The sequence below is a fragment of the Venturia canescens genome, chromosome 8 (assembly GCF_019457755.1).
Source record: "Venturia canescens isolate UGA chromosome 8, ASM1945775v1, whole genome shotgun sequence".
Taxonomy (NCBI): domain Eukaryota; kingdom Metazoa; phylum Arthropoda; class Insecta; order Hymenoptera; family Ichneumonidae; genus Venturia; species Venturia canescens.
The window spans coordinates 21,404,327-21,432,119 of NC_057428.1; the positions used below are offsets into that span (position 1 = coordinate 21,404,327).

Consider the following 27,793-nt stretch of genomic DNA (forward strand, 5'->3'; position numbering starts at 1 on the left):
TACGCAATCGATAACTTTGTTATCCTTTTAGATGAAGATATTCACCTATTCATGTTCGAATTTTGAATCATTTATTTGATTCGGTTTTGTTTCGTGATCCGTATATATAGCAGAGGACATTGCACTCTGTGCTCAGTTGGTAATTTTTCTTATCGACGATTGACGCTCATCAAAGTTTCAATATTAGCCACTGGAGCACTGGATTCGTTATCGTGTGGTGGCGAGCGACGACGACGTGCACTCCTCCCTCCTGCACTTGCTTGTGCAGCTATTGCGCACACAAACACACGAGCGTGTGTGTCACGAACGCGTAGGTTTTTTTTCATACTTATACTGTTTCCAGTGATAAAGCATGTAAACTTGAGATTTATACCGAACTCGCATCCACTTGGAAAAAAATACAGTGTCAAGAGAATACGCTTATTCACGCGTTTCGAAGTGTTTCGATCCATGGTATCGATCACTACGCATATTTCTGTGGGAAGAAAAAAAGATTCCAACCGCGATTATGTTTGTGTGGCAGGCGAGTGATTCAGTGATCAAATATTTTTGACCCGGTGGAACGGGAGAATTTTTTAAATAGTGTGTATATCCGAAGAATGCGAAAGGGGGTGGCGTGATGTTTAAGCAGAGTGAAAAATATTTAGAGAAGAGGATGGAGCATACATCGTGAAAAGAAAAAAGAAGCAAAAAAGAAAAAAATATTGAGCCCGCTGCGTGTGAGTACAACTCTCGCATCTCGTGTAAGCAAACCGTTCTGTATATGTCGCGTATGTATAAGAATCGTGTAAACTTTCTTACTCGCATAACTATATACATATATATAAATTAGGCATATGTGTGTACGGGTGTTTGAAAAGCAATTTTGTACGTGGGAAATATTCCCGAGCCACTGTACTTGAATTATTCTCCGCTTTCCTTGCATCTTCTCAGTCGAGTTTTTTCGAGCCTTATAAACAACATGCAAGAGCTTATTCTCTCAGAGTTTGAAGGCAGATTATTCTAGCGCGAGAGCTCAAACCAGTTTACGCGGATTATTTTTCTTCATCTGTCGGTCATACACGTACGCGCATCTCTAATACAGGAATTATAGAGGATTTTTTTATCATTCAGAACAAGTGCGTGCGCGCTTGTACGCGTGTATTAGTATAATAACAATCATACTCGTAGTAATAATAATAGTGATTTGTGCGAATATTATTATGGCTATAAATCCTTTGAAATACGTAAAAGTAGATGGTGGCTCGTACAAAACGTAGAATTTATCACACACGAAAGTATGAACTCGTGAATTCAGCTTTTCTAGCTGCATAGGTATCAACCCTTTTTTTCCTTTTCCCTCTTTTTCTTTCTCTAAACACGCCCATCTCGCTTATTCACATCCGATAGAAAGTCACATTCATTTCTCGTTGGGTTTTATACGCGTGTGGGATAAAAAACTTCCGCAACTCGTAGGGGCAATAAAAGTCGCAATCGTGTCGCGATCTTTTCCTACGGTTTCGTGATTTATACGTATATGTCTAATATACGTGTTTCAATGGTCGTACATGCTTCGGCTCATAGTAATAATACGCGTTGTTTTTTAGCGTTTTTTCTTCTATAATATCGGGCTTATGAATTTAGGGTTTCGGTATTTATGCTCCTCGAGTTTTTCTTATCGCTCTCGGACCAAATTTCGTCACCCTGCAACGCGCAACACCTGCTCGTAAAACAACCCTCGTCCGGAAAACAGGGTCTCTCAAATCATCGGAACGGAAACTAAAAATGAAAATTTTTCGTCAGAGTTTTTGTTTTTTTTTCTCTTTCCGTACACCTGTCAATTTTCTTTATGCACCTGTCGAATTTTTTGTGCGGAGATTATTGAGAATTGTGCTTATGATATTAACGTTTATATCACATAATAACTAAAATGTCATTAAACTTCATTTTGTTTATTCTTTCTCGTTTTGGGAAAAATTTCGGAATCTTTAAATCGTAAATCCAATGTACTACAGCCTAATTTTTTGCCTACATAACTTTTCTGTTGCAATATAATATTGATATTTTTTTTGGATCAGAGTGAGAAGCTGAGGTCCATTAAAATGGAAAATAAAACCGAGGATTCAGTTTCCCTGGACAACACCAATGACGGTGAGGAAAATCATAGATTTTTTCTTCTTATTGTCACAACGGACATTCAAATTTTTATTTTTTTCTGACCATCTATATTTGCTGTTTGGTTGCGAATAATTTTTCAGTCGGGAGTGTGGATAAAGAGATGTTGGCGATGAGCGATAATGACATGTCCAGCCACCGTGTTCCTCCCAATTATATGTACAACACTGGCTCTGAACAAGTCGGCGGTAATATGGAGCATGACATGAACGGTCGTTGCCGCAGTCAAGCATCGGAAGATCAGCTTGGTCCGCTCCCACAAAATTGGGAAAAAGCATACACGGATACCGGAGAAGTCTATTTCATCGAGTAAGTTTATTTTGAGTTGATGTGAGTTATTATGAAACGAAATTGACAAGTATCTGATTTTAATTCCTAATAATTTTGTATGATTTGCCAATAGCCACAACACAGGAACATCTCACTGGCTCGATCCTCGTTTGTCCAAATTTCAAAAACGGTCTTTGGAAGAATGTCTCGACGACGAGCTGCCCTATGGCTGGGAAAAAATTGACGATCAACTTTATGGAACGTACTTCATTGATCACGTGAATCGTCGAACGCAGTACGAGAATCCAGTGTTGCAGGCCAAACGAGCTCAGCAGAGTATGAACGATCGAAAAAGTCCGAATTTCACAAGAAATCCAAAAAAATTAAAAGGCCAACGCGTGAGAACGACTTTACTGAAGAGCTCGAGGGGCTTGGGATTCACGATCGTCGGTGGTGACGATGCGGTTGAAGAGTTTTTGCAAATCAAGAGCGTTGCTCCGAACGGTCCAGCTTGGCTCGATGGAAAATTACAAACTGGTGAGTTTGACTTGAAAAATCTTTTCTCCAAACTGATGGGAAAAAAAACGTCGTGACAAACTTTCAAAAACACATCATTCCATCGAATATCTCTTCTTTTTTGAGTAACTTAATACCGAAATGCCATTTGTTTCGCAGGTGATGTTCTCGTCTATGTGAACGAAACGTGCGTGTTAGGTTTCACGCATAATGAGATGGTGAACGTATTTAAATCAATCGGGAGCGGTGAGACAGTGACTCTCGAAGTTTGCAGAGGATATCCATTGCCCTTCGACCCGAATGATCCGAACACGGAGGTCGTAACGACGATAGCGGTGAGTGCACCGGGCGATCAAGTGATCAGAGACGCTGGCCTTTTGCGTCAGTCTGTTCATCATCAACAGCAGCAACAACAGCAGCAACAGCAGCAGCATCACCAACAACAGCGTCAGATGTTGCCAGGTTCGGGGGACAGAATGGTCGATGATCCGAGCCTGTACATGGACCTTGATTCAGGAATGCAGCGGAACGAGGGACGCTTCGATTTCCTCGACACAGGATTTTTGTCGGTGCATAACATGGAAAACGGTGATAATTTGGCAAACACGTCGGTCAATTCGATGCCGGATCTTTGTATATCTGAAAAAATGAACGGAGCGAACGCGGCTTCGATCAAAAGACCGAGCAGCACGGACATCTTGCTCTCCGACACGGGAGACGATTCGAGCGTACGCAAGGAGAATTCGTCGCCGATATCAACGAAATCGGAGTTTTTGAGTATTTCAATAGTCAAAGGGGCAATGGGTTTCGGTTTCACAATCGCTGATTCCTCCCACGGTCAAAAAGTTAAGAAAATACTTGATCGTCAACGTTGTAAGAATCTCATGGAGGGCGACATATTGGTCAACATAAATGAAGTTACCGTTAGAAACATGTGTCATTCGGAAGTCGTACAAGTTTTAAAAGATTGTCCACGTAATCAAGAAGCAATGATACACGTGCAGCGAACGACTTCCGTCGGGAATTCGAGCATGAAGGACGTTAAGAGGGACAAACAGTCTCAAGACTTCTTCCGAAGCAAAACACCCACTGCGGATATTTACAGCACTCAATCGAAAACCGTTGTTCCGAGTCGACCAAAAACGCCTCTTATCGACACGAGAACTTGCGCGAAATCTCCGAGCAACGATGCCAATTGGCCCGAACAGACATGCGACAACGATCTCAATCATCTCGATAACAGATACAAATACTCTGATTACAATCGTGGTATTTATTATACCGATCCTTACAAAGCTAATATTGCTAATATGACAGAAAATTTCGGACCAATGACGAATCTCGATGATGTCGATGACGAAGATGACGACGAGGAAGAACGCAGACAAAATGTAAGGCACGCTTCCCTTGCAAAACGCGATTGGGTCGTGGACGATAAAATGGGTCTTGGCAATGATGTTTATTCCGTCAACGTCGCTCATCATGACAATATCATAAAACACAATGGCAGCGGAGTACACCCCGATTATTATAAAGATTTGTACGCCAGCCAAACACACCCGAGATACAACGAACAGGATTACAGCGCTTATACGATAGGACAGGAGCAAAATGTCGACACTGGCGAGATTTGGGACAAACGAAAGGAAACGACGAGTTTCGAGCATGAACAACCACATTCGAGTTCAGTTTCCAGGTGAAAAATTGTCTTGTTTTCACATTTTTACTGTGTCAACCCTCGTTCACTTGAATCAAATTTTTGTTACTTAAATTCTTCTTTTCAACTCGACTGAGATTCGCTTCGTTGTAAAATTTGGACTGTACAGCCGAAAAGTACTGATTCCTTTACGCCAGGGTTCAATTAAAACGTTTGTGACTTTGTATTAAATGCAGTCGATAATTTGTTTTGTTTCTTGCAGATTTCCTCAGTACGGTGGGGAAATGGTTTGCCCAACGATACCTGATATCGAGTGGATAGAAACGTTGGTAACATTGGTTAGACAAGACACTGGTTTCGGATTCAGGATAGTCGGAGGGACCGAGGAAGGATCTCAGGTTGGTGGTCCTCATCGCGTTAGTTAATGTTTAGCTTCACAGCTTTCACTTTGAATGAAGGGAAAAACTTTGTCGAATGCCTCTGTTCAAGGCACTTTGAATATTTATTCTTTTTCTTCATTGGAACATTAATGATATAATGGTCAGCAGGTATCGGTTGGTCATATAGTGCCAGGCGGTGCAGCGGATCGTGATAACCGATTGAACACTGGAGATCTGATAATGTCGGTGGACGGTGAGAGCGTGATGAATTCCTCGCATCACAACGTTGTACAATTGATGATAGGAGCTGCCCAAAACGGTCGCGTCACTCTTGGCATAAGGAGGAGAATAAACGCTCAGGATCACTTACGTGATAATCTTCAAACCTCGTACGGACGACAAATAAATATACAATATCCTTACGACGTGACAGTCACGAGAATGGAAAACGAAGGATTTGGGTTTGTTATCATATCGTCGGTTAATAAAGCTGGCTCAACTATAGGAAGAATAATCGAAGGTTCTCCGGCTGAACGATGTGGACGTCTCAATGTCGGAGATCACATACTCGCTGTTAATCACGTCGATATTACCAATGTTTGCCACAAAGATATAGTCAATTTGATTAAAGATTCCGGTTACTCGGTCACACTAACGATTGGTTATCCTCTCGACGATTGCTGCAGCAACACGTCACTTTCCCAGAAGGTATAATCAGTCCGTTTTTTCATTTTAATTATATATCTTATGTATTCGTAAATTTATTCCCTTCATATCGGGGAGCAAATGTCAAATATTCGTTTCCTCGTATTCATTCAATACAAGTTTTTCTTCATACTCATGTTTCATCGCATTTATGTATAATTCCCTGTATTTCACATTTATCTTATTTTCAGGACGAACCAGCAGCCGATGGAGACGGTGGACAGTACCACGCCGTCGAATTGACTCGAGGCACACGTGGCTTCGGCTTCAGTATACGCGGAGGTCGGGAATTCCAAAATATGCCTTTGTTCGTATTGCAAATTGCCGAGAATGGTCCCGCCGCTGTCGACAATCGGCTCAGGGTAAGATAATTTTACCACAATTTTGTAGAGACGAAGTTTTCCCATTACTTTTCGAAAAACATTTTCTTTTAAAAAATATTCTAATACTTTTGTGATATCTGGAAAAAAAACATTATTTTAAATCGATCGATCATATCGTTGATTTTTTTTGCACACAGGTCGGAGATCAGATAATCGAGATAAATGCTATAAACACGAAAAACATGACACACACGGAGGCAATAGAAATAATAAGAAACGGCGGTCCGTCGGTGAGGCTGCTCATAAGACGAGGCTGTCAAATGCCAACTGCGGTAGGTCCTCCACCTCATCTCTACGATATGAACATATAAACAAAAACTAAATAACAACAACAAAAGTGAATTTAAAAAATGAATAGAAGGGTAAAACAAATTAACAAATTTCATTAACAAAAAGCAATTACGAATGGCATACTTATTAACAACATTTCATTAACGATATGAGACTACGACTGCGCGGATAATCGACGATCGAAGACTGTACGCTGATATACAAAAGTAACGAGATTTTTTCTTAATCCTACATTGGAAGGTAGGATTAGAAAGAAAAATCACTGTTACGACTGCTGCAATAGCGGATGAAAGTTTTAAGGAGAATTTGGTACGCGTATGATTGAATTAGATTCAATACTCGAGATCCTTTTTGTTTTTCTTACGCGCATTTGTCGTTTTGTTTTTTTTCTTTTTTTTTTAACTTTTTACTATTTCATCTTTACACAATCTGCTCAACTACTCGTACGAGAGTTATGTGCCTGACGGTAGTCAAAAGATCGTAGAATTACGATATTTCAATTCTACTCGACTGTACAGAGGTCCTCGAAATTCTTTGTTACGGCTGTATTTGCGTCGCTAATTTTAATGTCAAGCCTTTTTTAACAAGCAAAAGAAAACAATGAAAAGAAAATAGACTGGTGCTAATTCTGTAACATTAACGATTTTTCATAATGTTTGATTATTCAAGCGCTGACAAATCGTACGAAAATTTATTTCGATATACGTTCTCTTTGAAAATAAGTGCCTTGCACGTGTTCCAAAAAAACGAAACTTTTACTCCTAATGTGGAAAAATATGTATGACTTTTACATTCACAAATATACATTGATATTCGTTCGTTTCGGTTGCGCTTTGAAGTTGCTCACATTTTTTTTTACTCCTTGTAAATTCATTGTAGAGTAATCTTACGATCGACCAAATAAGTATACGACCGATCGAGCCCGGAAACGTAGACGAGAAATTGAAAAATTCACACGGGAACTGCGCTCTCACTGAGATTCGTAGGAAAAAACCTTTTTCCATTCCATTGAGCTGCTGCTGCTCTTCGAGAAAAAGACGATAGAATTGTGAAAATTAAGAAAATTAATAATGCAAGTATCACGTTTTACAATGTACAAACAGAATCGATTAAATTACTGCCAGTTTACGCGTTCATTAGACTGCCAATTGCTTCGAAAGGTCTTCGACTAATGTGTAATATAATATATAAATATAAATAGATTGTAATTACTGTAATTAATTAATGGATATTTAGGACAATTCTATTTCAATTAGAGACTCAAAGAACTTATACCTGCAGCTTATAACGATTGAAAAAAGAAACGAAAAAAAAAACTCCTAACAATTGCGCATTATCGACGAGGTGATGTTTGAGGACATGAAACGAGGAGGAGTGTTTGTGCGAGAGACAAAATTATATATGAATGAAAGAAACGTTTTTTTCGGTTTCAACGAAACGCGGATATTTTGATTTGTAATGCTCTAAGATGATACTTCGGTAAACGAATATATAAATATATATATTAATTAATTAATTATAAATACGCAAGCACAGTATGTGTCCATACACACCAAAGAATTCAGTGTACTGATCAGCAAGGTATTCTTTCATCTTTAATCTTTTATTCCTTTGTAAATCGAGCTTAATACTAAATCCTGAGCGCATTGAATTCATCATTTAGCCAAATTATAAGTGTCCGCGTGCCGTCGCAATAAACGACAGCCTTAAGGCTTTATACACACTTGTGATGGGCGGAAAAATGGAAAATTCTTTTTTTTAGATACTCTCCAAGTACAATGTCTAAGAATATTCTCACCAAATTCCATAAAGATCGGAGCATTGGACTCGTAGCCATGGGCATTTCAACCGACGGCTCGGTGCGCACGGGGTCGTCTAATACTTGAACCTTTAACGCGATTATTTCAGAATCGTCTTTTTTTTTAAATACCTATGCGGTGTACACGATTACTAAAAAGCTATCGATCCGATCCACACTAAATTTGTACCACTTATTTATTATAATAATAGCTAGGACCTGGACGAATGATTTCGTATTTTGTTGGAAAAAAAAGATTGTAGCAAAAAAACCGAAAATTTAGCACCTCAAAAGATGAATTTAAATCCAAATTTTTACAAATCCTTCGTCCAGGCCCAAGCTATTGTTATAATAAATAAGTGGTATAAATTTGGTATCGATCGAATTAATAGTTTTTTAGTTATCATGTCCACCCCAACTGATGCTCAAAAAAAGGTGCTACGGAAATGCAGTCGGAGTTGGGCCACTTTGAGAAATTTTTTGATGAAAAAAATTTGTACAAGTACATGAATTTATGTATTAATGAATGTCGTTCACAGTTTTTCAACAAACATGTATTTTCTTGTGGAAAAAAAAAAATCAAGAAAATCACGTTTTTCCGCCGGCTGCAAGTGTTTGTAAGGCCTTAAACGATTCGTCGGAGCTGCGAGCGCTCCGCTTGGGTTTTTTTTGCTGACAAAAAATTGCCGTTACGTATGTGATAAATGTGCGAATATGTGCGCAAGGAGTATAAAAATGTTGGATTAGGCAAAAGCTTTTTTCGAACGTTGTCGCAACGAGAAAAACGAAACGAAGGAGGAAAGTGAAAAAAAAAACGAGTTCTGTACACACGTATATTTTTTTAAACGTGGGAGCGAATAGAGGAAACAAGCATGAAAAGTTATTTTTAAATCTCGACGTTGTCACAGATAAAAAACAAACATCGCGATTCACCGATGAGTCTTTTTGTTTGGGGTTTGAGTCCGTTCCGCTTATCAATAGTCGTAAATTCGTAGTAAGAAATAAGTAACACTATTGGCGGAAGCGATATGATACTCTGCCTTGATTGCGTTCGTGATAAATGGGTAGTGGTAGTTTATTTTTTTATAGGCTCGCATGATAAGCCACTACCTACGTGTGAAAGAGTCTCATTTGTACCCGAACGTCATTAACGTCGTGTTATGAATTTTTATACTTTAAGCCTACATATATGTTCATATATATATATATATAAACTTGTGAAAATTCTAAATTCGAGGGGTTTTGAACCGGAGCTCGACAACGACATTGTCTCGTTAATCATTGTCAATATAAATACTAACAATTTCTTTTTTCTCTCTTACACGTTTATATCGTGTCTTCCAACTGGGATCCGATTCGTTGCTCCGAGTCTCTCTGTGAGCCAATTCACCGTTTCTCTTTTTCTGTGTTTCACCTATTCACCTAACTATACATGGAAAAAAAAGAATCTCTATTATTACAGTGTCATTTTATGAAAGTATATGATCAATGATCAATAATAATACTTATATTATTAAAAGCTGTGACGAACTTAAGGACCACCATATTATATGCCTTTCGCAACTCTCTGAATCAACGTGGTTTCCTCTTATTATTCATTATTATTATTATTATTATTATTATTATGAAAGAACGAAACAAATAAAAAATCTATAAAATAAGATGTAGGTCACTTTAAATCGAGAGAGTAGCACTTTATATTTATTGTAATTCTTAGATTAAATAACGTTATTACATTCACGATAAATGTATAGCAAGTTTTGTTCGAGAATGAGCATTTTGTTTTTTTTTTTTTTTTATCTTATTTTTGACGAATACTACGAGAAATGTGAAAATGTATAAGTAAAAAAGAAAAGGATCAATTGTTATATATAAATAAAAAAAAAAACGAATTGTACCAACGTTTTATTATTGTTGAAACAATAAATATTGCATTTGATACTGCATATATGGCTCTTACGCAAACCCGTTCAATGAAAAACCTATTAATTTTAAAGTGTCACTGTTTTTCCATACCAACGGTTCTTTATCGGGTCGTACATTGAAAAATAATGATATCTCTTTCATGGAAAAGTTTCGGGATGGATTTTGTTTGTTCTTTTTTTTCATGCGCATTTTATAAATTCTTTACATCGTACGAGTGTAAACAGGCGAGTACACATATTTTGAATACGGAGAATGTACGGTTACGGTTATCAGCCGGAAAAATTGATGAATGTTTTGTACGTAGGGACGATTCGGCTTTTCATCGTTTTAAATGATCAAATAGTACGTAATCGAATACCGAGAAACGAATATGTTTCTCGATGTCGTAATAAATTTTGTTTGCACTTCATAGGAAAAAATGTCGAGGGGGTTTACGGACGGTGCGTAGACGCGATTTTTCAATCGTTTGAATTTTGGCGCGCTTCATGAGAGCGCCGTTACGGCGAGGAAAGCGACTAGAATAATGCGCGTACGCATACACACGCACACACCACGGAGAAACTCCCGTTCCTCTCTCCATCCCTCTCTCAAGTTTCCGAGAATTCCGAGAATGTGGGGTACTCGGAGTTCGTGTTAGTGACGTCAATGCGTGCCCTCCCCGATCTCGATCGTGTGGCTGCTGCTCGTGTCGCTCGTGTAACCTGACGAAAAACGCGACGTTTGTGTGGCTCTTGCAAAAATGTGATCTCCGTGCAGTCCGGGACAGGAAAAGAGAAAACGAAATACGGTTCGGTTGGTGCGGTTATGAGCGGAGTGTGTGAATCAAATCGAATGAAAATAAAAAAGCTCCGCTCGAGGACAATAATTGAAAGCTCTAGTGACGCGAGGAAAAAACATTTTTTTCATCTTCGGGGTTTTTCTTTTTCTTTTTCTTCGCAAGAATCGAAAGTCCTATCCTATATACACGCCGCGATAGTTCCGAGAAAAGGCGTTGCACGAGGTTGGCGACACTGTCGATTGATCGCGCAGAAGGGATAGAAGAGCAGCGCGAACGCGCGCACACGTACATTTTACCCAGAAAAATGTACAGTATCGTTCTCAAACACACGGACACACGTTAATTCCTCCACCCCCTCCTTACATCCACCCACTTGAGTGTATTCGTGGCCTGCCCGTGCGTGTTGTGTTTTGTGTTGTGCGTTACACCTCTCCCTCTTGTGGTAGTATATACGACGGAGAGTAGCAAATGTAAACACAAGTTTTTCTACTAAATAACCAAGTGACACGGACGAATTTACGCGATCTCAAGCTTCGCTGTTACAAAGAAACTTTACAATCGTGCGTGTGGTTATGGGTCCGTTTAAGTCTTTCTGTGTTAGTACCGATATTCGCTCGTGCATGTCCGAACGGAACGAAGAAGAGTCTTCTAGGTTCGACGGGGCGGGAGGGGAGCTCTAAAAATCCATTTCGTCTTTCATCTATACGTATAGAGCTACACATCCGTCTATACACGTAGACGTTCGTATGCGTTAAAACTCGAGACTGTGAGTAAAAACGGGTTTCGTGCTCCGACCATCGCACCGACCCAACAGTTTTCGTCTCTATACCCATACACACAAAGATATATACGCACGCACGCGTTCTCCCTCAGTGTATTGTGTACAGTAAAATCTCGCGGTGCCATATAGTGTTTTTTCTCCTCTTGCGCACGTGTGTGTTCGTAAGTGCGTCGAACGGAGGATAGAATTCGGTGCACAAGTGCACTAATGTGCCCAAGATGAAGTGTTTTTTTTTCGTTAAAATCGCAAGAGGGTAAGCTTTCGACATAATTCTGTTGTTTTCCGAACGGCGCCAACGCAGCTTCATTTTCTTCTCGCTCTCTTTTTCTCTCGCTTGCGCTCTTTTTCTTTCTTCAACCCCTTCTACTAGGTCGCTTCGCGGAACCAATATACACGCGTACACGCACCCATACATACGCACGTTAATACAGAAAGAGAAACAGAGATTTTTCCGAGTAAAAAGAAAAGAGCGAGAGGCCGCGCGAGGGAGGGGAGATTTATTTTTTACGCTGCCCATTCCTTCTTTCTTATTTTCGTTTGACCGTGAAATTGAATTTATCGAAAGCACCTACCAATCCCACTTCAAACGGAAGATTTTTTTCGGCTTTTCTAACCACCGTTCACTCCGTGCCTCTCTTTTAACCCTCCCCTGCCCGGAGTTTACAACATCCCGCATTGGCATTCAGAGATGTTTATCTCGGACTTTCGTATACCTACACAAAATCCTGTATCTCTGTATACGTACTTCTACACATAAATATATACTCGTACACCGGGGTTAGGGCACTACACAGCGCCGCTTCGGAACATATACATTGGCTCTCTTCGTTTTTCTTTTCCTCCCCTCCCCTCAACCCCGAGAGCCAGCATAGTCAATCGTACATTTTACAGGCATTATCTTCCCCGAATAATCCAATAGACGCGAGAAAAACAAAAAGTCCACAATTCTCGTTCGACCGTTTTTTCTTCTCGTTGTTTACTTTTGTTTATTCATTTTTCTTTGAATTTTTTCCAATGCTGACCTCGATATTAATTTTGCCCTCGGAATTGTCGTTGCGTGAATTAGTCAGACGTCGAGATGACGTACCGAATTTTTATATATAGGGAATGCAATGGTTCATGGTGCGCGGAGCTCGCGTTTGACGCACGCTTTGAACGTGATTTTCTCCCTGCCAGCGAGTATTTCTTAGCTACTAATTTTCTGTGCAACCAAAATATTCGATGCTAGCTCGTTGCCAGCCAACGAGCCAGCATCGCAACAAATAGTCGCCCGATTAATTATTTAATTGTGAATGGACGATCGACGATAATGGTCGGCGGGTCCACAATCGAGCCGTATAATTTGACGCTTTTCGCCGGAAGCCATTGGCTCGAATTACACGAAGACCTCAAAAATTACCCCGTGGAAAATAACGTTGAGACAAGTACATCGAAGGCCCCTGGTTTCCTGATCATATCTCGAAAAGTGATAAAAAAAAATGGTTAAACCAACTGTAAATAATTTCATCGCAACAATTCAAAAAAATGTTTACAAATCGTGACAAAACATTGTATTTTTAAAAAACACGAATCTGTTATTATTTTGTAAAGTGAAAATGAGAAACTGAAAAATCACGCTTAATGCCATATCAATTGAAAAAAATTCCATTTAAGTCACGTGCGGCATTAAATTTTGTGAAATCAATTCGAGGCCAAGTGTTTAATGGTAAATTGGAATATTCGTTCCTACGGGAAGCATCAGGAACTGACACAGCTGTAACGAATGAAAAAAGTTACCATATCCGAGTAACGTGCAGCACGTTAAATTTATGATATCAATCGGAGGACAAGTATTTTATTAGTAATTCGCAATTTTAACATTAAGAACTTGATGACACTCGAGTTTGCAACGTTCGAGTCCAACGAAATGATCTGAAAAAGCTCTCCAAAAATTCCAGTAATTCTCCAATTCTGTTACCTGCCTCATCAGCAACTTTTAGTTACTCAGTCTTCATCAACGATTCGTGAAATAAAAAATTGGTCAATATGACGCTCAAGTTTGCAACGTTGGGGTCCAACAAAATGATTTAAAAAAAAAACCCTCCAATTATTCACGACGCTGAAGTTTCCAACGTTGGAGTCCAACGAAATGAACGAAAAAAACGTTTGTAATTCACCAATTATTTATTTCACGAATCGTTGGTGCAGCTTGAGAAACTACGAATCGCAAATTTGGCAGGGAACAAAATAGGAGAATTACTGGAATTATTGGAGAGTTTTTTTCGATCATTTCGTTGGACTTCAACGTTGGAAGCTTCAGCGTCATAATTATTCCAGTAAATCTACAATTTCGTGCCGAATTTTTAATTCGTAGTTTTTCAACTTGCACCGATACTTCGTGAACGAAAAAATGAGTGAATTAAAAATGTCATTTTCGTTAATTTCGTTGGACTCGAACGTTGCAGACTTCAGCGTCGTTTGGTCAATATTACAATTGTTATTTTCCTCAATTTCGTTGGACTCCAACCTCGTAAACTTCAGCATCGTTGAAACTGTTCTGAGACACTAGAATGGTTAACGAGATTGTAAAAAAATGTTCATTCGAATTGTCTATGTTTTCGGATAATTCCTGCTAAGCTATTCTCAAAGCGATGCCACCAACAAATTTCCTCTGCGACCCTTCTAACTACACCTCAAATAATGATATTCTCGATGCACGTTGAATAATTCATAACGTTTGGAAGCTAGTGGGAGAGCTGTGGGGGTTTAACAAATTTTCGTACACAAGCTTCGTAAGCTCATTCTATATGCGCGGAGTGTACGAGCCCCATATATACGTCGAAAGTCTCGGAAAGCTAATGGACATTATTCCCTCGGCGTTACACATGTATTCCTCCTCCCCTGTGCGATATCTTGAAATCCCGGTTGATTTCTGGCCGAGCTTACTACTTTCTCACGACTTCAAGCCCGCGAATCAAAGATTTTCCTATTCTAACGGGGGAAGCTCGTCAAACGATTTCGTGGATCGAGATCATTTTTTTGCCCCTTCTCTATACGGGGGCCGTTATTTTCATTGGTTCCCGCAGCTATGCGCGCACGATTCCTTCATTCGTGGAAATATTCATATTCACGGTGGTTCGTTTTCATTATTCAATATTCTTCGTTTTGCCCATTTGTTGACCTATCAAAAGGTCACCAATGTTACACGCGATACTCTATCGCTCTCTCGTTACTCCCGCCTCCTCCCTCCCTCCGAGCTCCCCACCCTGAGAATTTTCGTCAACTCGCTGCTTCTCGATATAACTATTGATAATTGTTCAGAACTGGAGCCAGTTCGCTGGCGAGCTTCTCCTCAAGCTCATTCGACAGTCGTAAGTCGCGTGTCAAACGTCATTTGCGCCGAAAATTTTGTTTCATTGAAGTTTATCTGATTGGCAATAGGACGAAGCCTCTTCGTTGTTGAAAGAAAATTTATAACTTCCGATCAGATGTCCGAAGATTTTCTCTCGGCCGGGTGTCTAAAAATACGCTGATACAGAGAAGGCTTCGGTGAGGAATTAGCTCGGACGCGTTGATCTGAAATTCAATTTTAAGGAACAGAAGCCCAAGATTATGGAGAATTTTGGATTTTAATATTTTGTCTTATCCACATTCGATGCATCGATAATAACTCTGTGTATTTTTTCAGTAATGGGACGTCATAATGTTGTCGAACGAAGTGCGTCCGAGAAGGAATCCAGGAGAGTTGGATCGAATTTCACAATGGAATCGTGGCTCGTTGTCGAAGCGAGTGGCGACAAGTAAAACGTCTGAATCTCGTGTAAGGACGGCTCGAAAGTTGAGCGGATCTAGAATGGAGGATCGAAGGGATTGGCGGCCTATCGACGAAGCGAATGACACGTGCGAGGAGGACGATACCGGGAACATTTCGTCCAAGAGAATAACGAACTCGGGTGCAACCGCGACTGAGATAATCGGCGATGCTCGAAAAGATTTTTCGGGCAAGGAGGAGAGCAGCGAATACGCGAGATGCGAATGTGAACGTATCGAAAATGTCGATCGTACCGCGAGCACGAATAATAATCGTACGTGCAACCTTCGCGAAGGTTTGGCCGAGTGCCGTTGTGCCGACGAGTGTAAAAATCGGCGCGGTGATAATGTGAGATGGACGAGATGGACCGGGAAGAATATATTTCTCGATAGAAGTTCGTGGCGCGCTTTAGTTTCGATTGTTCTCGCTGTACTCTTATCGGTGTCCGGGGCACACGGGGTACAAGAAAACCAATGCGCCCCTGGGATCGATACACCTGGTGGTGAGTGCAAACACACATTTTTCTCTTTCCTCGCTCTCATACGTAAGAAACAACGCGAACTTCTTTTCGAGTTTAACTAGCAAAAAGGTACTAAAATTCAAGATAATTGCTTCCAAGATTTCATCCACCGCGACGAATTAATTCTTGTGAAATGACATAAGTGCAACTGGTAGAGAGTATTCCCGGGATACGGTACAGCTCGGCACACACGGAAAATATCCAAAGATTCAATTCTCTCGAAAACGTTGACCGTTTACGAAGACGTATACGAGAATACATGTATTATAAATAAAACATGGGTCTTATCTTCTCTTTTGGGATTCTAGCTTCGTGCCAAATGCATATATCTATATTTAATGTCCCGAGGATTTTGCGGTAGCACAAGTTTCGTGCTAAAAGAGCGAGAGGAAGACATAGAAGGGGGAACGAGGGCAGGGGGGGGGAGTGGAGTAGGAGGAGGAGAAAAGACGAACGAGAAAGTACAATGCCCTTTATTTGCATTTATTAATGATTTTCATTCTCAACTCTTTCGTGAAACTTGTTTTATTCGTTGGCGAAAGGCGAATGTTAAAAGAAACATAAATTCCTTCGAGATTTTGTTTTCAAAGGGATTTGCGAGAAAAACGAAGAACAAACGAAAGAAAACGAAGCGATGAAAGAAGAAGGAGGGTCCAACGTGTGTTTTATTTCGTGTTAACAAGCTTTACAACGATGTGTTACAATTCAATCTCTTTTTTTTGTTACCTCTCTCTTAATAATATGCTCTCTTTCATTGTCGCAGTAACTTGGCCACGAGGCGATATTGTTCTCGAGTATGGCCAGCCTCTGAGGATTCTCTGTATGCTGAGTATGGACTACACGAACGAAAAGTTCCCGGGTAAAAATTCATCGGACCTCGTATTCACTCGTAATAAGAAGGAACTCGAACCTGAGTTCATAACTGTTCTCAATGAGAGCACCATCGCGTTGTACGTTGAAAAACCACCGCCTGCCGACGATATGTATCACTGCAAATTAAAACTCAACGAGACCGTAGACATTGGTGTGTGCATCAACAAAGTGGCTATTGGCTGTGAGTATCATCTCTTCTTACCCATCAAACCAACCGATTTCAAACTTCTAACGTTTCCCCTTCGAACCGTTCAATTGTATCTTACTGTTTTTACACAAATGATAATATCGATTGTAAAATCCGCTCGTTAAACTTGATTCGTATTATAATTTCAAATTTCTCGTTATCTCTTGAGGATGCGATATAATTTATGGCTTTGAAGCTTCCTGGTTCGGATGCTACGATAATTATATTTGTCATTTATAATTTTATACATTCATAAAATTATACGCATTCTTAGCTGTGCAATGTAAATTCTCCGCTCGACTGATAATAGACGAGGAACTTTGTTGCATTCCAACGATACAAACTTCGAATTCATCACAATTTTACATTTGAACTTCTTCGAATTGTCGTTCGAGGAATGTGAAAAATTCGGGGAGCTCTTGCAAAAATCAATAAACTCGCATGACCTCGAGGTAGCAATTATTTTTAATTTCACCACTGTTTTTTCGAGCAGTACGAGAATAAAATCGATGAAATTATTTTTGAAAAAAACATTGAAGAATTTTGTTGAAAAGGAGAAAGAAAAGGGCATTGAGAGACGCCACTACAGCGGCGATTCGGCCCAGAAAATGGCTCAGCGGAGACCCAGACTGACGCACAGAGTAACGAGGGTTAACAACCTTCAGACGTTATTATTATTATTATTGGAAATCAATGCTCGTAACTTTACAGAGATTTCTAAACTTTGAAAAAAATATTTTAGTTCTGGAGTATTGAGATTCTGGAGAAGTTGGATATTCGGTCGAGAAAAAGCGCGCAAAATGTCCTCAAGCCGTTCGATTTCCGCCGAGTTATCTGACCAATCGACAAGCTCGTTTTTATCAGCCGTGTCGCGATCAATTCTTAAAAATATGCTTAAAAAATGAAAAGATTTCTCTATGAGGCAGGGGAAAACATGAGCCTTCGCACACGTACGACATACCACTTGGCTCAGAGTACAATATTATTGCGTGGAGGGATCGTCGTGTCATGCGTTATTGCTTATACTTGACTTGATACGGGGCGAGAAAAAAAAAACAGGAAAAAAGTTTCATTCATTTATCTTTATCGTGAGAGAGGGTCAAGAGGTGCTTTTCACGGGAACAAGAAGCGCTATTCATTCCTCTTTCGTTACGTTTATTTCTACGATCGAGCTAATAATTATCGCTGAATCTGAGAAATTCCCTATTTATCGTCGTGGATATTGAAACGAACGGGGAAAACAAATTTTATGTTTTGGGAACTCTGCTTTACGCATAACTTACGTTCGACGATGCAATCGCCAACAGAAACATCGACAATGATAAACATTTTGTTATCTTATGTCAAATGACAATTGACGCTGATGTATTGAAACTTATTCCGGATAAAGATGAAAGAACCGATTTACCTTCAAGTTGATTGTAGCAAACATACTTTTCGTTAGCGCGCTTTTTGCATACTTCAAGTTATTCAGGATAATGCGATAATTCGCAAAGTTGAGCAACATTTAGCTCATCAACGTGACAGCACGTGGCATCTCGAAGACGCTATAATTAGACGGTGAAGCGTCTTGACGTTTTGACGTTTAACTGATTAGAGGAAAACTTCGGTAAGCACCTTCGCGCCCTCCTTCGGTTAAAGTTTCCCTCGCAGCTATAAAATATCAATTTCCGGTTGAAAAGTTTGCTTCAAAACGAAGCGAGCAAAAACAGTAGTTGGTCGTCGAAAAATTTCAGTAAAGAAAATTTTTCTTATTCATATTTGTTTACGAATTACAGTCAAACCTCAGGAGCCTCACAACTTCAGCTGCGTTTCACACAATTGGGAAAACTTGATATGCAGCTGGGATCCCGTTAAAAATTACGTCACGACGAAATACGATTTGGTGTTCAAGTTACCGGGTCGGGCAGGAGGACGAATGCTTTTTGGTTGTCCGAAGGAGCATCAGGAGGATTTGCCGCCTAATACTTGCTTGTGGGACAAAAGAACAAATCCCATATATCGCCAGCCCTACGAGTACTACACTTTCTTCCTCAACGTTACTAATTTTCTTGGCGTTTTGAGCATTCCTTATAAATTCCATCACTTCGCTCATGGTACGTTCGTGACAGACGACAATAATTATTTTCTCCTCAATTTATTTGTTCGCTCATCAAAGTTTTTTCATTTCAGTCATCCCTGCAAGACCTGTGAACGTCTCCGTTGTCAATAAAACCTTAAACAGTACGTTGCTGCAGTGGAGCGTTCCATTCCCATTGCAAAATTTCCCTCCGGGTCTTCATCACAGGATTGCGTATCAACACCAATGGGACAATCGAAAAACTTGGCGGGTACGCACAAAAAAACGACATTTCCTTCCGTTATTCATTGCACGAATATTTCTGACATTTTCTGGAAATTATCTTCCTCACCGATTTAACACGAAATTCGATAATCACTCGCACTTCCGCGGAAGTGTTTGCGTATCGTTTTTTATTTCCGGCTTCCCCATAGATTCCCATTAATCATTGTTATCTTCACAAAGATACAATACAATTTATCATTCGTGACATTCTTCTTGTCACTACCGAGACAATCGCGAATGATGGAAACAAAAAAAACAGTGTCGAACGCATTTTCCATCGGCGTTGAAAAATTTCACTCTTGCTGATCGATATTGAATAAAACCTTAAAAAATCCCAGAATATTTGAGAATCTGAGATACTTTTCGAGTGCAACATTCAAACGGAAAAGTTTCAAGTCCACTTCTCAATTTTTTCGAGCACTTCGTTCGACTTTCATACATTACTTTCCTCAACCTTGTTTCTCAGTATATTTGTATTATTCAATCGACTAATTTCAATGAATCGACTCGTTTGTTGAAAAAAGGTGATCAACATAATGGACGACATTCATGCGGTAAAACGTTACTACAATCTCGTCGGATTGGAGTACGCGAATACGAAGTACGACGTTCGTGTCTTTATAAAAAGTGCAAAGGCGACGGGGGAGGATAAATGGAGTCAATTTAGTGACGTGACGTTTCGAACTCCATCGCGACGTAAGTTCGTCCAAACGAAATATCGCTCATTATCCGAGACACTGTCAAGCAATCCATGCATGTTTACGTGTGCGTGTTATATTTATAATATACGAAAAGAAAAGAAATTAAACTCGAGGGTTATCATGTTACAAACGTTAGGTCGATTGAGAAGTTTGTTTTGAATTTGTGTTTCAACAGTGCCCGGTTTACCGCCACGTACCGACATCGGTAGTTTCGAGATTACCGAGAATAATGCAAACAGAGATATTTTTTTGTACTGGCAATCTATACCGGCATATTTGGAGAACGGAGATAATTTCAAGTATCAGATCTCACACGTCGAAGAGAACGGACGAAAGCTTCATCTTTTGCCAAACGAAACAACTCGCACTTATGCCAAGTTCAAGGGCATTAGCTTCAACAGTTTTCGATTCGAGATTGTTACTACCAATACTGTTGGAGCTAATAAGGAGAATGCCAAAATATTTGTACCGAGCAGGCTGGAAAGTGCGTATATGACATTTCGTTATTTTATTAAAAGCTCAAACCGATCGGTGTTTATAAAAATGATTTTCAATGCATGATGACGCACTAAATAAATATTTCCCTTGCAGTGCCGGCGGAGCCTCTCGCTTTCACAAAAATCGCTTTCGACGGTGGTCTGTACGAATTGTCTTGGAAACCACCATTGACAAACGTTGATGACATAACGAATTACACGATATTTTGGTGCGACAATGAGCGTGATCGACCCTGGCAATGCACGGTAAGTTTCGAATTTAAAATTTTCTCAAAGAGCCCCAGCTGGAGCGAGTTATTGAAAAATAATTATTGCTTTTGAAATTAAAGGGTTATCTCGATTGGGTTCACGTGCCGAAGAGTACGACGTTGTACAACGTCACAGTGCCGGATCCAACGAAAGTTTATCAATTCGCAATATCAGCGAATACACCCCGAGCGAGTAGCGGAATGGTTTGGGCCTCGTGCACCGTGATCCACAACAGAGTCGTCGGCAAAATGAAGTCCGTATGGATAAATCGTATTGGTTCAGATTTCATAGAGGTCGGTTGGAAACTCGAGTGTTCGGATCGTGTAGGGGTCGTCGAGAGTTTCAAAATATATTATTGCCCAATCGTATCGCCGTACAATTTGAATTGCAAAGAGCCCAAATTGAACACGACGATACACGCGAACGATGCACCCATTCACGGTATCGTAAGCGGCTTAAAACCGTACACGACTTACATGTTGGCCGTGGCTGTCGTTACGAAAAATGGCGAAGGACTTCACAGTGATCCTCTTTACAACACGACTCTCGAGGCCGCTCCAAAAACACCGCCGCACAATATAAGAATAAACAACGTTACGAATACGAGTATGCAAATCTCGTGGGATCCACCAGTTGCGATGAACGGTGTATTACGATACTACGAAATTCACTATAACGACAAGTCAGAAAAAGTCGACGAGGATAATTACGTAATTCTCAAAGACCTTTTGTCCCATAAAAATTACAGCATTCGCGTTGCCGCGTGTACAGTTTCTTGCAGTATACCTTCTTCCCCGATTTACGCGATGAGTATGATCGGAAAACCCGGTAAAATTGCTAAACAACCGAATGTCAAGTTCATGAATTCGAGCCAAGTTCTCGTTCGGTGGGACGAGCCTCAGATTCGAGGAGGATTTTTGGATTATTATCAAATTTGGTCGGCCGATGGCGAAGTTCGAAACAGCACGAAAAACGGTATGTAAACAGGCTATTGAGTGCGACAGAAACAATTGAACACGATCAATCTTCCTTCAGAGCCTCAGATTTTTTTCGTACTTCTTTTACAGAAGCTTATTTACCAATCGCGGATTGTTTGACCGTCGGACGCGAAAGAATGTATCATTTCCGCGTCCGTGCTGTGAACATCGCCGTTGACGGTTCCCACATGGAAGGACCCTGGTCTGACACTGGCGAAGGAACTTGTTACAGCGATGGTTCGTCTACAAAATCATTATTATTTGGATCTGTGACAAGCAGTCCCGGGCACCTGATCTCACGACATATCCTTCCTACTTTCACCGTTCCCAAAGGCTCGATCCTCGAAAAATCCCGAAACCAAAAATTTCCACATAAATCTCAAAGAAACCAACATATAGGTACAATAAAAATGATGGGACCACTTGTCATATTATCTCAATACTTCTTACCCCGAGATCGCTCGAGGTTTCCTTTTCTCAAGCAATTGTTCTTCGTCTAACAGGTCCATCGTTCAGAGTATGGATAATAATCTGGGTGATCGGCATTCTGAGTGGGTTGGCATTTCTTCTCTGTCTCATATACACGTCGAAAAGGTGAATCAATTGGAACTTTTCCTTAAAATCTTTTTAATTTATTGAACCATTGAAATGTTTTTATTTCAACTAAACCGAGAAATTCGAGTTATTTGTATTGAATAGCTTTAATCAAACTTCTGATGCTTTGCAGGATGTGGCTCAAGTGTAAAGCGATGCAAGACGTCGAAGTCAAATTACCACCTGGCCTGACACCAAACATGGTAAAAAAAAAATTTCCACGATCAATTCCGTGCGCGGAACACTCATTGTCACACCCTAAATTTCATACTACTTGAGAAATAAATGTAGTCGTTCGCATCGTTGCAGAAATTGTTGCAGAAAGTTGGTGAGCAGCACATCCGTCAGTCATCGGTGGATTCGAGCGGTTGTTCGAGCGGTCAAGAATCGGTGACGTCCTCGTTGACATCGGATTCTCACGTCTCGAGTGACAGCGGTGCGGACGTTGATCCTCGAGTGAATCCACCGAGCGCAAATAAGTTATTGGAGACAGCACCGAGCTGGGAATCGTCGAGTTTGCGCCAACGTAACGTCGGGACATCGAGGCCTCTCGGGGCTAGCAACGAATCGCCGCGTTGGGATTCCTACGTAAAAGTTGCAAAAGGGGGTGAGCCGGTTCTCGACGATACACTTTCGTTGGCGAGGTCAACGCCCAATCTAACTGATAGCACGGGGGGATACACGGCTTCGCCACACGCATGGTCCTCCACCGGATACATAAGCATGCCATCGTCGGAGGAACTTTCGAGCAATCCGAGTCCCGTGCCGAAAGAAACAACGGGAAGTCAACCGGTCACTGGTGGTTACAGCGTCGTCGGAGTTGTTCCTAAACCGATATTACGTACGAAAAATGACGATCGTTCGAGTGACGTCACCGATACGATGATTGTCAAACCGATTGATTCCAAAGGAGCAATTCCTTACGTGAGTCTTGCTTCGCTCGAGCAAAGCACAAAAAGCAAAGCGACGAAACCTGGAGTTCGAGATCTCGATGATCTCGACGATCTTTCCTTCATCGAGCCCGATAATCTTGAGCCGATTACTGTATTGGACAGCAGCGTGTCGAAACCGTACGTCCAAACGGGACTTTTGGACACGTTGAAAAAACCTCCGTTCATCGGGTTACCGAACCAAGATGCTTTGAAACAAACTGATGGAGGAATGAAGAAACCGTTCGTGTCTAGTTTCACGAACGTAAAAGACTCCAAGCTGAAGAATCCGGAAAAAGTGTCGAAAGCTCCGGTAGGTGTTGGCTGGATGCCCGAGTTAGTGACGAATCCATCAAGTTCGTCAGCGATCGGTACACGAGGCACCGATACTAGTAACACTCTCGGCGGCGCCGGAACCCCGAGTTCCAAACCGTACGTGACAGCCGCGGATCTCCGGCTGCTCCAACAATGCGATAATAATAAAGAATTGATGTTGACTCGAGATATAGATGAAACGGCCAAAAAGAATTTGACACCAGGCTACTCGCTCTGGCAGAACGATACGATCACGGAAGAGACTGAAAGTGCAACATTGGACAGCAACGTTGAAAAATTGACCAACAAAAGGTCGCCCAGTTATGTGATTGTGGGTGAAAATCCTAGAACCGAGCCACAACAAACCCCCACTAGTAATAGCGGATACGTGCAACATCAGAGATTCGAGAAGCAACCGACGCAACCAAGAGTCGTCGGGGCAACGTCAACGCCCACGTCGACGGACGAACGATACAGCAAAGTCAGCGTCGCTCCCAACGCGGTTCAGTGAAGTCCTGAAGTTTTTTCTTCGCTTTCGTCTTAGTCTCATTTTGTTCAGTTTTTTCATTAACCTCTACGTTCGCGCGCGCACACGACCCATCTGTAAATTGTAAGTAATCGGTGGGTTGATTATCGGTGTGCAACGCTCAGCCACGGACTCGTGTACTCGAGTGGCAACTTTTGTCCATGACGACACCGAAAAACTACATTTTTTAAGTTTTCTCTTTTAAGAATGAAGAAATGTCATAAATCCTACGTCCGAAGTGATTTTATCGGATCGAGGTGTGAATTGTATCGAGCTTCGTATCTCCCTTACTTTGGAGTCTTGCCGTATAGCACGAAATTATAGGGAATCGAGAATCCATAGGGCAGCGGGCTGGGGAGAGAATTAGATAAATATATTGAGAGAAAAGAAAAAAAAACGCAATCGTGAATAGAATTTAACATTAAAGAGTCCACGATGTTTGCCGTCGAAAACTGTATTCCCTCCTTAAAAAAATCTTGCGCGAAACAACGGATACAAAGTGCAGTAATGTTTGAAACGAGTTTGTTCAAAAACAAAATGACTTTTCTTTTGTAAAATAATTATTAATGGCCGGCCGAGTTATCAATGGGGCGTTGTTATACCTCATGCACACATTTTTCGAACGGTTGAGAAAGCAGAAACATTTTGTTCGGATTCTTCTGAACATTCAAGTTTTTCTCCCTCTTTCTATTATCAATCGCACTATTCGTGACACTCGTTTATTTATGATTTAATGCGAATCGATCCTCCGAAATAATCATTCTCATAGCGTACCGTTTTAACCGCCCTAGATAAATAAATATTATGTCAAAACGAGAGCGCGATTGTAATACTTAATTTAAGGAAATTTTGAAATTTAGCGAAAATAACAAATGTTAGCAGCTGAGGTCACATTCTGCATGATAAAAATCGAATGACACATTTTGGTGATTCGGAAAAACACTTTTTTCTTTTCTCCTTTTTTTTGCTCGTCGTTGTCCAATTTGTTATTTTTATTACCGTTGATTTCTTAACTAACGAAAATGATAGAATTTACTGATAATTGTGATTTTTTTCTTTGGGCTATTGTGGAATATCGATCATTGGATTTTTCTTAGCCTCATTGAAAACAATCATGCGATTTAATTTATTTCGCCCGCGCGTAATAATCGTGATCGAACCTACGAGAGCGTGATTGAAATAAGTGATTTGAGAAAAATTTCAGGATTTTGCAAAATTGTTCAAAGTTGAGGTCACTATTTGCATGATCAAAATTTAATGTCTCACATTTCGGCGTTTTTAATGAACAATTTTTTTTTCCTTTTTTTGCTCGTCGTTGTCCAGTTTGATATTTTTATTACCGTTGATTTCTAAACTAATGAAATCCATGGGAGTCACTGACAATTGTGATTTTTTCTTTTGGTCTATTGTGAAATATCGATCATTGAATTATTCAAAGCTCCCTTTAAAACATCCATGCGATCTAATCGTAAAATCATAAAATCGTAAAATCGAAATCATGAACTCGAAGGGGCAAATCTTATATATTTATATACTTTCTTTTGCACATGAAAAACAAAATTGCGACGTTAGGTTAGTCACTAAAGGACAAGTTAGGAATGTACAACTTTTTTTTCGGAATATTGATGAATCCAGATGGAAAGAAAACTTAAAAATGATGAACGAATAACGAAACAGCGAATTTTTACATGCTCGATCGAAGACAGGGTTTAAAAAAACAACCGTTCACATCGATTTTTGTCTAAATGTATCTGATGAGAACCAGAGTTAATAGAAAAACGTAAACTGACTGTGAAAAATGTTGATTTATTCTGGCGAACGAAGCTTCGTGTGCAAAACGAACAAAAACTGTGACAACAATACGCCTCGATTCAGGCCTAACGTTACGATCGATATAGCAACACTAACTTTCATCGAATGATGAAACTGCATGCCATTTTTGTGTTTTCTTTTTCTTTTGTTTTTGAGATACTAATGCGAAAAGAACCGATGGAAAGATAAAGCGTTAGATTCTACGTATGCATAATATCTTAAGCTAGTCATTGAAAAGATGTACATTCTTCTGTTTGGCCGGTCTTTTTTTTCCACTGAATCTGTTACAGTTGCAATATCAAGTAGTTCAATAGACGCACGTCTGTTTGCGCGAAAATCACGAATCAGAGCTCTTACTTTTCTAGCTCCCATTCGGAGAAGTTACACATTGAAAATAATTACGTTAAAAATATAAAATATAAGATATAAATAGTTACAGTGAAAATTACCGAGAACTCGTAGCGCCCGGATGACTCATTGCCTCGAACTCGTTAGACGGATGAAACGAAAATTTTTCCATCGCGTATAGCGTTTGTAAATGGTATTCGAAGGGACCAAATGAAACGCGTTATATTTCGGAATCATAATTCTTCGAAGATTTCCTTTTTCTTTCGTTTCTCCAGTGAGAAAATCAGTTTTTCTTGAATTTCCAAAAATATTTTTTCCATTATTGAATCAGCTGTGAACGGACGAAACGAAAATGCCACAGAGCTCTTGAATAATCCGCCCGAGGGAATAGAAAAAAAAATCAAATAAAGATAGTCAATTACAAAAGTTTAATGAGAAACGAAGAAAGACCTGTCTGGAATCGAGCTTACGTATTGTTCACGTACGAATTAATGTAGAAAACTGAGAAAATATTTATGAATATTATTGATAAACGTGTACGCTGGAGGTGGATCATTTTTCGTGGTGCAAAAAGACAACACGAAAAGATGAATGAGACCGATGAAATGGCGAATGAAATCGTAGTGAAAAAGGAAAGAATAAAAACTGAGGGATCCTTAGCCGCAAGAATATTGTACGCGAATTCGTATGTGTGCTACAAAGAAAAATCGAGCACGATCATTCGACACTGTGAATAGAGAGCTATACGCATGAGTTGAGCCTTGATGAAACAACGTTTTTCGTTAAATTTTCATGACTCCAATGAAAAGTACAATGCGATTGGAAAGCGAGAGTGATATCGAAAATTGGAGATGAAATTTTGCCTTTGTACACAGAGAAATAAGTTTGAATTTATCACTAAACAGTTTTTGTACGTTCGTTTGAAAAATCGTGGATATTTTGCTTCGCAGCACACAAAGTACAGGATAATTAAATGAAATTCAGGTCTAATGTGAACCTTGATGCGGAATTGCATCTCTTAGGATTTCATAGATTTTCTCGCTCTCCTTTCCCCTGCCCGACGACTATCTCATTGTACATAATTCTATCATCTCATATATTTTTGTTATATATTTATAAATAAAACGAGCGAAGTACTTTAGCGCACATTTAAGCTAGATAAATATAATTGTAGTAAACTAATTAAACGAATAATGCATGATGCAGAAGATGATGATAAAATTAACAATGATTAATTATTGTAAGAACGTGTTATGCAGAGAGTATAATAGAAAGTTTTTCTATCGTTATATGATAAATCACAGCACAGTGTCGCTCTCCATGATAAATGATAAAATGAAATTTGCTTTTGCGATTCGGCCGAAAATGAGCCTCGCGTCGTTACTATTTTCTCTTGTTCTTTCCTTTTCAATTTCTATTTCTCCCTCCAACTCGTCCAATTAAATTTTGTATAAACTCAGAGATTTTTCGATCTGTCTGTCAAGCTCATTGT

At 40.0% G+C, this 27,793-nt stretch overlaps 2 protein-coding genes across 10 annotated transcripts; both read left to right on the forward strand.

Moving 5' to 3' along the window:
- The first annotated feature begins 244 nt into the window (after positions 1-244).
- Positions 245-8,464, forward strand: LOC122415158 (membrane-associated guanylate kinase, WW and PDZ domain-containing protein 1). 5 transcript variants are annotated; one of them, XM_043427071.1, is made up of 10 exons: positions 245-743; positions 2,058-2,130; positions 2,238-2,463; positions 2,558-2,961; positions 3,100-4,636; positions 4,860-4,995; positions 5,143-5,685; positions 5,874-6,044; positions 6,203-6,337; positions 7,236-8,464. In XM_043427071.1, exons 2-10 carry the CDS (start codon positions 2,082-2,084, stop codon positions 7,398-7,400), a joined length of 3,366 nt encoding a protein of 1,121 aa, XP_043283006.1. In that variant the 5' UTR covers positions 245-743; positions 2,058-2,081; the 3' UTR covers positions 7,401-8,464. The 5 variants fall into 5 exon arrangements, with proteins under 5 accessions (XP_043283006.1, XP_043283005.1, XP_043283007.1 ...); XM_043427070.1 differs by having other exon boundaries at positions 245-719; XM_043427072.1 differs by lacking the exon at positions 245-743 and adding an exon at positions 1,006-1,277.
- Positions 8,465-10,705: 2,241 nt separating this feature from the next.
- Positions 10,706-27,671, forward strand: dome (domeless). Of its 5 annotated transcripts, none has more exons than XM_043427062.1 (13): positions 10,706-11,892; positions 15,307-15,931; positions 16,713-17,003; positions 18,788-19,105; positions 19,182-19,339; positions 19,878-20,049; positions 20,230-20,538; positions 20,646-20,797; positions 20,881-21,775; positions 21,868-22,014; positions 22,281-22,371; positions 22,505-22,574; positions 22,663-27,671. In XM_043427062.1, the coding sequence occupies exons 2-13, from the start codon at positions 15,322-15,324 to the stop codon at positions 24,124-24,126; spliced, it is 4,677 nt and encodes a 1,558-aa protein (XP_043282997.1). In that variant the 5' UTR covers positions 10,706-11,892; positions 15,307-15,321; the 3' UTR covers positions 24,127-27,671. The 5 variants fall into 5 exon arrangements, with proteins under 5 accessions (XP_043282997.1, XP_043283000.1, XP_043282999.1 ...); XM_043427065.1 differs by having other exon boundaries at positions 10,706-11,624; XM_043427064.1 differs by having other exon boundaries at positions 10,706-11,164.
- The last annotated feature ends 122 nt before the right edge of the window (positions 27,672-27,793 follow it).

Coding starts and splice junctions, on each gene's coding strand:
- LOC122415158 (XM_043427068.1), top strand. Junction 2,131..2,237: donor CCTGGACAACACCAATGACG/GTGAGGAAAATC, acceptor ATAATTTTTCAG/TCGGGAGTGTGGATAAAGAG. Junction 5,686..5,873: donor ACACGTCACTTTCCCAGAAG/GTATAATCAGTC, acceptor TCTTATTTTCAG/GACGAACCAGCAGCCGATGG.
- dome (XM_043427062.1), top strand. CDS start 15,322: ATGTTGTCGAACGAAGTGCGTCCGAGAAGGAATCCAGGAGAGTTGGAT. Junction 19,106..19,181: donor ATTCCATCACTTCGCTCATG/GTACGTTCGTGA, acceptor TTTTCATTTCAG/TCATCCCTGCAAGACCTGTG. Junction 22,015..22,280: donor AGGAACTTGTTACAGCGATG/GTTCGTCTACAA, acceptor TTCGTCTAACAG/GTCCATCGTTCAGAGTATGG.